The sequence below is a fragment of the Hemitrygon akajei genome, chromosome 3 (assembly GCF_048418815.1).
Source record: "Hemitrygon akajei chromosome 3, sHemAka1.3, whole genome shotgun sequence".
Taxonomy (NCBI): domain Eukaryota; kingdom Metazoa; phylum Chordata; class Chondrichthyes; order Myliobatiformes; family Dasyatidae; genus Hemitrygon; species Hemitrygon akajei.
The window spans coordinates 146009705-146022113 of record NC_133126.1 but is presented as its reverse complement, the minus strand read 5'-3'; the positions used below and the strand labels follow the sequence as shown (position 1 = coordinate 146022113).

The following is a 12409-nucleotide window of genomic DNA, read 5'->3' as shown; positions in this document are numbered from 1 at the left end:
CAACCAAAAATGCATTGATGGCTATAACATCTCTACTCACTTATAACTGTAATAAACCCAATAAAGTTGAATGTAAAATTAAGTTTCAAGGATGTGATACAGATGTAAGATGTACCTTTTGTCTTAGAGTTTGTTCTCCCTATTCAATTTTTGGCTCATTTTTTGTCAGTAAACTGCTCCAATTTTATGCATAAATAATAGAATTTCACCACTTTAGTGACCATGTGGAAGTGCAAGTCCTGCCATCATCACTGCTGTAGCCGCTCACTGCACTTCTTCAGAATCCATTTGCACAACGTACAATGGAAAGCAGAGGAATTACTGTGTGTGACAGAGGTGTGTTTCATATTTTTGAATTGTTTCAAAGTTTTCACTTGTTTTCTGAAGAATTTAAGCAGATTTGAATATTTTGAGTATCCTCCCTTCTCTATTCCCAACTCTGACTTTTTAACCTCTTCTCACTTGCCTGTTACTTCCCCCGAACTATACTCCTTCCCTTTCTCCTAAGGTTCACTCTCCTCTCCTATCTGATTCCTCCTTCTTCTCCAACCCTTGACCTTTCCACCCACCTGGTTTCACCTATCAACTTCCAACTAGGCACCTTCCCCTGCCCCTACCTTTTTATTCTGGCATTTCTCCCCTTCCTTGTCAGTCCTAATGAAGGGTCTCAGCCCAAAATGTCAACTATCTGCTTATTTGCCTGACCTGCTGATTTCCTTCAACATTTTGTCTGTGATGCTTTGAGTATTTTAATTTTACTTTTTAATAATTGACAAATTGCTAGACAGAAACTTTGCATTTTAAAGTATTGACAGCCAACCAAGCTTAGTTGCAATTTTTTTCTCACATTATCACAAAAAGATTGCTAATCAAATATTTTTATTCTGATGAATTCAATTTATATAAAAAGAAAAGGAAAATATTTTGTATTACAACAGATAGAAAATAAGTAATATCTTTGAAGATTTAAGAAATGCTTAATTTGGATACTGATAGTAAGAATGATATAGATTATCACAATGTTGCATTACAATAACTATATTTTAAGTAACATATTAGCTACAAGCGCACTGCCAATCAGCGAGACAATAGAAATCCTGAAAAGGTAAACATTATGCTATATTTTTCCTTCCGGTCACCTTTGACAAATTCAAACCATATTTCATCCCCGCTTTTGAGATGCAAGATCAGAGGTGCAGAAATATTAATAATGTTTTCTTCCCACTGGTCACCAGAATTTTTAATAATAGAAACACCATTAACAATTAAATCAAATTGCTTTTGCTTAAGACAGGATATCACACTGTAGGTCAATGAGTAAATGCCATCACTTTTAGCAACAATTTTTCCTGATTTTACATGATATAATTGCGCTTCATTAAAGAAAATTCTTTCAAACATAACTGGTGTCCCATTTAATGGAAGTTGGTATTGACCAAATAGTCCAACTGAAAATGCCTGTGCATTGGTAATATCATCATTCATTTCTTCAGAAATTGGGGGCTGGGTTGTTCGTGGTCGGATACTCATTTTAGTAACATGATTTCCTTTGTAGGAGTTTGTTCCTTCCAAAGGAAAATGGGGCTTCATCTCGCTTATCCCTCGTTTACCACGGAGCTGTTCTTTCTGTCCACGAAGACTGCCTTTCTTTCCAGAATTATCTCTACTTGAACCCGGGGACTTCATCTCATCAGATTCATTATCGTGACTATCTTCTGATTCTGGACTCCCATCTGGTCTTTCAGTAACAGTGTTTTCATTACTAATGTCAGCCAAACCTGAAAACAATACACAGAGCAAATAACTTATTAAAAATCCAATCCTTCAACAAACATTTGAAATAAAGCTACTCATCAAGTATTTAACTACCTAAATATTTTACAGATCTGACAGTTATTTGAGTTATCACACTGAAAAAAAGTAGAATGAAAAATGGGCACAAATGGTACTCTTACAATAAATTATAAAATTCTTTTTATAGTCTAATAGTAAACGAGTAGATTTTACTAGTTGCAAGTTATGACATAAAACTGAAAGACTTAGAGATTGGGCTCAATTGTATCCATTTTGCAGTGAGGAATGAGGTAGAGTATACCAATGAATGAATATGTAGTTCACACTGCATTTGTGATATTTTTATGATTATAATATTTTCACTGACATAAGAGGTTATTCAGCCTACCAGTTCTACACCTGCTCTCAAGGCACTTATATCAGTCCTATTCTCTACTTAATCCCTTGAAAGCTGTTGTCTTTCCCAAGCCCTTCAACTAATTCTGCTACCATCTACACTAGGACAACTTAAAGCAGCCAATTAAACTAACAGCATATTTTATGAGAGGAAATGGGAACACACAGGGGAAACCCACAGAGAGAGTTTGCAGACCACAGTCAATCCTCAAGGTCAGGATCAAATCCACTTGATGAAGCTTAATAATTGCTGCGCCATTTTGCATAACTGTTATACAATAAACAATAATAAAGCCATTATATTTTCTCCGTTGCATCCCCCATTCCCTTCTCTTTCCAACCCACCAACTACCAATGGCTATCAGCAAGACAGGTGACTGAAACTCAATTCAGTTTCCTTTTGAAAAAGGTTGGTTGCAAATTACTGAACTTACCTTCTAAGATCAATCATAAGTGAACCTTCAGTCTCACAGTTCAGACATGTGCTCTCTCCAATACTTACCTCCTTAAGTTTTCTCTTAGCTTTTTCCATTTTGCTTTTTCTCCAATCAACAATTCCCCTTCATATACCCAGATATAATTGGCATCATAAGCCACAGAGAAGAAAATAATCTGGCTCTCCTATTATTTATCCTCTCTTTATCCCCTATTGCCCCACCTTTAATACGTCTTTTGCCCTTCTTTACCCATCCTCAGTGATAATCTCACTCTTCATTCTGTATCTCTCCTCTCCCTCTCTTCCCTTTTCCCTTTGAATACATAATTCCAGCCATTCTTAACTTGAAGATTGCCCATGTTTAGGACTGGATGTACACAGCATCAAACTGGCAAGTCATAGTATCAAACACACCAGATTTCCTCTTCAAAATGAATTTGTTCAGAGAAACTGCAACATAATGAGAGCTAGCAATTCCCTCTCTCCATTTGTCTCCAATCCTTTTATACACTAGGTCCTAAGGTATGGCAGAAATGATAATTTAGTTTTGCATGGTCAGTGCTTGTCCTGCATTTAGAAAAATAGAGGGCAATGGGTAACCCTAGGTAATTTCTAAAGTAAGTACATATTCGGCACAGCTTTGTTGGTGGAAGGGCCTGCATTGTGCTGTAGGTTTTCTATGTTTCTATGTTTCTATTTTACTGATTCAGTACCTTAGATGTATCACTATAGAATTAATAAATTGCAATATACTGTGGTGATTTCACTTTTTCGAACTCTCATGAAAAATATGGCCTTTATTATGGGAGAAAGACTTGACATGTAATTCTTAAAGTAAGCTTTAAAAATGTTGATTCAAGGTCATATGGAATTACCATTAACATCAGATTCTCTAAAAGAAGTTTGTCCAGCTTCCAAACTTCCATCATTTCGAGGGGTGACAAGTCGCAGTGGGACCGCAGTAACTGGCATACTCCCTTCATTCACTTGCAATCCACCATGAGTAGTAGTAAGCTGATCAGATGAAGTACTCTCAGATTCCAAAGAAAAAGCTGTTGTTAGATCTTCAGATTCATGTTCACTTGATCCAAGTTCACCGTGATCCATTGATGTAAGATTACCAATGCTTTCAGAGCTTGTTCCATTCTGAGCTTGTATTCTCCAAGCCAGTACCGACAGCACTACCACAAGTGTATAGAACATTTCTGCAAGGTGCCAAATCATAACAAAGATATTTAGAGATCAGTGCAGAGAATTTGTTATGAATTTTATATACTTACTGAAGTAAACCCTGTAAAGTTGGGGATTGAAATATTTTACTGCTTCATCAGTCAACATCAGAGACTCTCATTTTAGATGCATAGTCCAAAGTTAGGACCAACTGAAATCCGCTGCATCCCATTTAACAACATATCCCACAATATTATTTTTGTTTCACAGCATATATTTTCACTCCATTTACTCTGGTTAAGATTACCAGACTGCGCAAATGGACAATATTGTGATATTCACTTGGGGTGACAAATAATTTTATGAAATACAGTGATATCTACCTGACAATCTTTCATGTTATTAATCTGATTAAATTGATTACTTGATAGTGAAAATATAAGATTCAAGATTCTGTCCTCATACATCTGCAGATCTTATATTCACTGCTCGTACCGTAGCCCCTTTTGAATATATAGGGGTTAAATATCATTTGCCAAGGACTTTCTTTTAAATAAGTTCAAATGAATATAATGTCATTGTCAGACAATTACATTATGAGTTGCTCTGGAAGAGTACTAAGTACATCTGACCTGCTGAGTGCTTCCTGCATTTCTGTTTCTTTTTCCCCAGGTTCTCACCATCTGTGATCTTCAGTTATTCTGACATATAACCATTCCCTGGTGTGCAGCGTGAAAGAGTGAATGACCAGGGAGCAAAGAGAAAAGGATAAACTACAAGACCCCATGAAGGATTGGGTAGGCTGCAACCTTCGCGAGAAGTCACTCGTTGGACAGTCAGCGCAAAATTTAAAAAGTGCTTGAGTCTTCTGGAACTTTTTGGCAGGCTGCAGTCATAACGATCTCTAAGGCACTTGGCAGAAGCTGATGAAAAGAAGTGAGGTGTAAGCAGAGTGGCCATCTTCGGAGTGATGTTGTTGAAGTGTGCATTGTTAGAATGGCCAGGCTTTAGCTCAACAGGCTTCAATGAAAACTGATTTAAGTTTTAAAAGTTAGAGGTATAACAAGTGTAGGCAGGATGGTGTTTAAAGCCGTGGTATGCTCATCCTGTGAGATATGAGATTTCAGGATACCTAACAGTCTCCCTGATGACTACATCTGCAAGAAGAGCACTCAACTTCAATACCTGACTGACAAGGTTGAAGAACTTGAGCAAGTGCTAGATGCACTCAGGATCATCTTGGAGGCTAAAATCCTCATAGATGAAACTTTTACTAAGGTGGTCACACCCAAGTGCATGCTGCAGATAGTAGATCTGTGACCACAGGAGAAGTAAGGGGCTCCCCTGGGGCCATTCCCCTGAACAACAAGTATACCCCCTTGGATACTGCTGGGGAGGGGGATGATCTATCATTGCATAGCAGCAGCTGCCCAGCCAGTAGCTCTGTGGCCAACTCTGAGGCTCAGCAGGCAAGGAGAAAGTCAGGCAGAGTGATAGTGGGAGGAGACTTGATCGAAGGACAGGCAGGAGATTCTGTGGCTGCAAAGGAGACAAAGGGATGGTGCGTTACCTCCCAGGTGCTACGGTCTAGGAAGTCCCAGAGCAGCTGCAGAAGATTCTGAAGAAGGGAGGATGAACACAATGGTGCACATTGGCACCAATGGCATAGGTAGAAAGGGGGAAGTGGCCCTGCACAACAAGTATAGGGAGATAGGAAACAGGCTGAGGAGCAGGATCTCCAAGGTAGCAATTTCTCGATTACTCCCAGTACTATGTGCTAGTCAGAGCAAGAATAGGATGATAATACAGATAAATGAGTGACAGGGAGTGGTGCAGGGGGCAGGGTTTCAGGTTTCTGGATTATTAGAATCGATTCTGAAGAAGGCATGACCAGCACAAAGAATGACGGGTTATGGTTAGGTTTCCTAGAACTTTTGAGGAGGGTTTAAACTAATTTAGCAGGGGGATAGGAACCAGAGTGCTGAGCTGAGGATGGGACAGTTGGTATACAAGTCAATAAAGTGTGTAGTGAGAGATCTGAAGGACAGGCAGTTGATAGGGCAAGATAGCAATCAGTTGGATGCGATGAAGTGTAACATAGGGGCAAAATTGAAAAGGATTTTGAAGACAGGACTGAAGGTGTTATATTTTAATGCCTCAGTGTACGGAACAAGTTAGATGATCTTGTAGCACAACTAGAGATTTGCTGCCACTGGAGATGTTCCAGTGGAGTTCCATGAGAAAGATTCCTGGAATGAAAGGGTTATTGTATGATTAATGGTTAATCATGCATTAACCCTTTCATGGTTAATGTGTGTTTGATGGCTCTTGGCCTGTAGTCACTGGAGTTTAGAAGAATGAAGGTAATCTCATTGAAACCTATTCAATATTGAAAGGCCTAGACAGTGTGGATGTGGCAAGGATGTTTCCTATACCGCATGCATCTAGAACCAAAGGGCACCACCTCAGAATAGAGAAACGTCCATTTGGAACATAAATGTAAAGGAATTTCTTTGGTGAACCTGTGGAATTCATTCCCATGGATGGCTATGGAGGCCAAAATATTGTGTACATTTAAAGCAAATGCTGATAGTTTCTTGATTAGTCAGGGTGTCAAAGGTTCCCAAGTGAAGACAGGAGAGTGAGATTGAGAGAGATAATAAATCAGCCATGATGGAGTCAGTGAGTCGATTGTCCCAATTCTTCTCCTAAGTCTTATGGTCTTATGGATTTACAGTCTAGGCTTCCCCTTCAGCACATGAACATTGGCATACAGTTGCACAAAGTAGCTGAGATATTGTCCAGCAAACATTATATGATGATTGGTTCTGGAAGTAATAACTACAATTGCTAAACACAAAAGTATCTGGAGATGCTAGAAATCCAGAGTAACACATACAAAATGCTGGAGGAACTCAGTAGGTCAGGCAACATCTATGGAGCATTTCAGTACACTTCATAAAATAAAATTGCTCCTACTTCTATAATGGAAATGATGGCTTCCAACTTATTTTTCATAGCTAACAGGATGTCCTATAGAACTGTTTTCCCTAGAGTGTTGGAGGCGGAGGGGAGACTTAATAGAGGTTTGTAAAATTATAAGAGGCACAGATAGGGTAGACAACCAGGATCATATCCCTAGGATAGAACCAGAGAGCAAGCTTTTAAGAATAGAGGAGAAAGGTTTCAGCTAATGTGAGGAGCAAGACTTTTACACAGAGAGCGTTAGGTGTCTGGTATGAGTTACTGAGGTAGTAGTAGAAGCAAGCAGCTTAAAAACTGTTTTAGTTTGACAGATGAATATGAAGGAATGGAGGGGTATGAATGATGCATAGTCAGTATAAGCTGGCATCAGGATCAGCAAAACATTATGGCCTGTCCAGTGCTGTACTCTTCTACATTCTATGCTTTAACTGCTAGTGTATCAAGCATCTCATTATACATTCCATTGTCTATGCCATCAGTCTTTTTGCCAGGAGACCTAATCTACAAGGATGCCCCCCAGGGTGTGAATAGCCAATCTGCTCTTTACCCCTTCCCTTACTGTAAGCCCAGTAACCAATGACCTGCCGATCTTAGCTCTAAACTAACCTTTGTATTGTGTTGCACTGGCATCTAAACTGGTGACCGAGAAAGCTAAACAGCATGACAGTGTGGATTCAGTATTGTTCTCACATGGTTTGTGCAACATTCTCCAGTGAAACTGCAGCTCCTGACAATCCAAAAGAAAACTAAAGCACGTTTTGGCATACTGACTAAAGCTTCTGAAGGAGTATCAGTTGAATGTTTCAGGTGGAGCTTCCACTTCAACGGAAAGCTTAAAGGAGTCAGTTTTAAAACATTTATTCACAGCAGCCAAAACTCTGCACATAGGAACCAGCTGATATGAAATTAAATAAGACATTGTGAGCTTCCTTACCTTCACTGATAAATCAGAAGGAACTGTAAGAACAAGAATGTGAGAAATATTGAGGTATAAGTATACAATCATCTCGACTGGTTTCGGCCACATCACTGGCAATAAGGTTAATCAGAGATGGTGTCTGAGTCCATACAGGTTCACAGTTTATGCTGAAGTGATTAGTGAGTGACTGCTGCCTATCAGTAAGCTGCCCTCGATTGTGCGCCAACTTGTGCTGTAAAAGGCAAAGTCATGCCAGTGGGTGTCACATAACGTTCTTGGGTGATGTGCCTATTATGGTTGAATAACTGTTGGGGTTGTGCCAATTGTCACATGTGGTTGTGCAATTTGCTGCGATGGGTTCTGTACAAGAAAGTGGAACAATGAATGAATATTAGGTATGATACAGATTGAAGGGTGCATTCAACACAATGTGAGGTCACTGGTGGAGCTGATGGGTCTTGGCTTTTGAAGAAATATTCACAAACCTTTGCCACGTATGCATGGAATTAAACTTCGCGTTGGCACGGTGTTCAACTGTTTGATGTTTGAATCTGGTTCACCACCTTCTGAGGTATTTCCTCCTACTACCTTTAGAGGATCAGCCAGTTCCTTTGAGTAGGGAACATTTTTCATCCTTTCTACCAACCTGACCAAAGCCTGCAACAGTGAGAAACCCAGTCTCCACCATGTTACGCCACATCTCCTCAAGCAAGCTGCTTTTGCTGTTCACTCTACCAGTTCATAAACCTAAAATCACTTTGAATCATAGGCAACGACTGCAAAAGAAATGCACGCTGCCTTTACCTGGCATTGGCCCTGCCTGAATTTTGTTATCCTTAATCAGCACGGCTACCAATGGTAAACAAAAAATAAATAGCTGTAAATGAGCAGGAAGGATGTTATCTGCATTCTACCTATACTTATTCTATTGATGGAGTGTTAATTGTGCAGTGATCCAATACCTGATTTCCAATGCTATTGAAATAAATCTCTATAATCCTTCAGATTTTCTTATATTTAGAAATTGTGCCATAAAAAAACAAATGGCAAAGCTAGTAAAAATGTTTTCCCCAAGTTCAGCTACAAGGTCTTTAGAAATATTTCCCAACAGTTATCTCAGCCACTCGTTGTGCCTACAGTTAGTGCACAATTTCTGCCCTATCTACAGGGTCTTTTATTCCCGGAAATTTAGTTATACCCTAAGGAATATCGTAGGAGTGTGGGGTCATCCTTGATAAGTCATTATAGCAATAGTCTTTGGATTCAGGTCAACAACTTGATCACGGCCGCACCTTCTTGAGTTATTTTGCTGATTATTCCTCCATGAACCTTGACTCTTCTAAAGACCAAACACATATACAGCGCTCATAAAAAGTATTCAACCCCCTGCAAGTTCTCATGTTTTATTGTTTTACAGCATTGAATCACAGTGGATTTAATTTGGCTTTTTTGACACTGATCAACAGAAAAAGACTCTTTCGTGTCAAAGTGAAAACTGATCTCTACATAGTGGTCTAAATTAATTATAAATATAAAACTCAAAATAATTGCATAAGTATTCACCCCCTTTTGCCCATCAGACTAAACACTATGTTTGGTGTAAGCCAAACACCACACATCATCAAAAACACACCATCCCTACTGTGAAGCATGGTGGTGGCTGCATCATGCTGTGGGGATGCTTCACTGCATCAGGCCCTGGAAGGCTTGTGAAGGTAGAGGGTAAAATGAATGCAGCAAAATACAGGGAAATCCTGGAGGAAAACCTGATGCAGTCTGCAAGAGAACTGTGTCTTGGGAGAAGATTTGTTTTCCAGGTAGACAATGACCCCCAAGCACAAAGCCAAAGCTACACATGAATGGCTTAAAAACAACTAAGTTAATGTCCTGGAATAGCCAAGTCAGGGTCCATACCTCAATCCAATTGAGAATTTATGGTTGGACTTGAAAAGCACTGTTCACTCACAATCCCCATGCAATCTGACAGAGCTTAAGCAGTTTTGTAAAGAATGGGGGAAAATTGCAGTGTCCTGATGTGCAAAGCTGATGGAGACCCATCCACACAAACTCAAGGCTGTAATTGCTATCAAAGGTGTATCTACTAAATGCTGACTTGAAGGGGGTAAGTAATTATACAATCGGTCATTTTGTGTTTTATATTTGTAATTAATTTAGATCACCTGTAGAGACCTGTTTTCACTTTGACATGAGTCTTTTTCCATTGATCAGTGTCCAAAAAAATCCACTGTGATTCAATGTTGTAAAACAATAAAACATGGAAACTTCCGAGGGAAGAGAATACATTTTATAGGCACTGTATGTTGGCCTTGATACTGTTCATTGATCCGACCTCCATAGATGTCAGGGCAGTAAAATCTAAAGATTCACAATTTTCCAAGAGAAGTTAGAAGAGCCCTAAAGGCCGTTTTGAAACCTCACATGCCTTTAGTGATCAGCGTGATACATTAACAAATGCTAAGCACTGGTATTGACATTACAAACAAAGATGTCAGTACTCGATTACTGCATTGTTTCTTCTTACTCTGTATGTCTATAATATTACTGTGGATTGTGAATTAAAAAATTGTAATTTAGGTTGAGTTGGTATCTGCCTTGTCATTTTTATCTTACATTGGTATGTAGACAAGGTGCTATATAAAAGACCTGCTGGGTTCCTCCAGCGTTTTGTATATATTACTCTTGATTCCCAGGTTCTGCAGAATCTCTTGTGCTAGATAGAAGTTCCTTTGATAAATGTTTAAATAGTTTGAAGAGAACTCCGGGGGTGTATACTAAATTGCAGAAAATGATAGCAAATGTTATCAAATAAAAAGTTCAGTGGAAACACACAGATTTACATTGTTTGCTATTCAGGAATAAGCACAACAATTCAGCTACTTGTATTACTTCAAGTAAAGGGAAGCTTGTTAAATTGAAGCAAGTTATCTGCTCATTTTGACATTGTTGTTTCCTCTTTCTTGTGACACCGGTATTTTAAGTTGAAAAGGAACACGAAACCATTGGTAGGTGGAATCTTTTGGATCTCATGCCATTGAGCATTTCTCAGAAAAGTTCCATCAGCTGGTTTAATTCCAGACATCCAACAGCACATTTTAGTGCTTAGTTTACCAGTTCCATTGAAAAGACAGTCACAGTTACCATTGTGTTATGAATCAATTGCACATTAAATGAAATATAAGACTTTTTGAAGCAATGTGTTTCTTAATAAATATTTATCACATTTTTCTCAAAAGAAGTTCAAATAGATATTAAATATACTCTTAATTTTAAAGTAATTGAAGTATCTTTACATTTTAAGGAAAATACATAAAACAACTCTTATTAAAAGTAAATCACCATAAAACAGCCAAGAATCTGCTTGAGACATTCACTATTCACTGCTTGATTGTTCTAAGAATATAGCTTTACCTGCAAGGAATCCAACTTCACTGCTGCAGCTTTGGTCGGAAGTCTTGATAGCTGATCAACAGCAAGTCTTTTAAATAGAATGGCCACGCATGACTGAGAGTAGGTATTTGTTCATTAATGATATATATCAGGCGCTTGCTTTTTTATGTTTTAATAATCTACGAATAAATGAAATCAGCATCATGCTTCATTGCTCAATCATAATTACTGTTTTCAATTGACAATCAATTGAAGCCTACACTCTGTGCTATATATAAGTTAATGAAATTTCTAAGCCAAGAAGCTTCAATTCCAGGCAGTTAATTAGATAAAAAGAAAAATGTATATAAAAATCCTAAATGCCGGAGAACACACTTACTGACACAATGCTACCTCTGTTACTGCACCTTCACAATGGGGTCTGTGTTGGTCAGCACCTATAAAAAATATCTTAACCTACATTTACAATGACATTCTCAGTAAATAATTATATGACATTTTAGTGAACTGTATGAGTAATAAGTAAGGAGTAGTTTCCACAGCTTTTTTCTTTAATGCTACCAAGAAACTGATTCACTTGGATCATTTGAAACTGTATATAAACTGTGTGCTAAAGTAAACACAGAAGATTCTGGAGACGGTGAAAATCCAGAGTAAAACATGCAAAATGCTGGAGGAACTCAGCGGGTCAGACAGCATCTATGAAAAGGAATAAACAGGAGACATTTCAGACCGAGGCCCTTCATCAGGACTTACAAAGGGTTCAACCTGTAACGTCAACTGTTCATTGCTTTCCATAGATGTTGCTGAGTTCTTCCAGCACTTTGTACATTCTAAAGTAAAGTAGAGGTTCTATTTGCTTTGAAATAAAAGGCACCATTTGTGGCTATCACTGTCAGGTTCCAGCAATCTGCATAAAACTAACCCAAACACTGAAAGCATATTGTAGAGTAACATCACATAGATCCAGCACTGCTGGTGTAATGTGGCAAGACACTGTTGTAGATGGTTCCTCTTCCTTAATTTCCTCAAGAAGGAAATACAATTAAAGATTTTATTAAAAATTAAGGCTATTAGATTGAATGAACGTTTATTCATATAATTTCCTTTCCAAAGGAAGAGCTAATGCAAAACTCTTTGCAACAAGTGTACAGTCTGCAGATTCTTCTCCATAGTCTTTCCTCACTCATGGAGCCATGGGCTTTAATAAGGTAATCAAAAACCCATGTGTAATGACCACAGCTGCTCCCTGGAGTTGCTATGTGTTGAAGATAATATCTATTGTTCCCCTGTATTCATAA

The 12409-nt window shown here is 38.5% G+C and overlaps 1 protein-coding gene across 3 annotated transcripts; it reads right to left on the bottom strand.

Annotated features, from left to right (window-relative positions):
• Positions 1–862: 862 nt before the first annotated feature.
• On the bottom strand, positions 863–11211 carry LOC140725491 (uncharacterized). Of its 3 annotated transcripts, XM_073041014.1 has the most exons (4): positions 11130–11211; positions 4429–4515; positions 3502–3831; positions 863–1778 (listed from the first exon to the last, which is right to left on the bottom strand). In XM_073041014.1, exons 3-4 carry the CDS (start codon positions 3827–3829, stop codon positions 1078–1080), a joined length of 1029 nt encoding a protein of 342 aa, XP_072897115.1. In that variant the 5' UTR covers positions 3830–3831; positions 4429–4515; positions 11130–11211; the 3' UTR covers positions 863–1077. The 3 variants fall into 3 exon arrangements, with proteins under 3 accessions (XP_072897115.1, XP_072897114.1, XP_072897113.1); XM_073041013.1 differs by lacking the exon at positions 4429–4515 and having other exon boundaries at positions 3502–3838; positions 11137–11201; XM_073041012.1 differs by lacking the exons at positions 4429–4515; positions 11130–11211 and adding an exon at positions 11058–11103.
• Positions 11212–12409: the final 1198 nt, after the last annotated feature.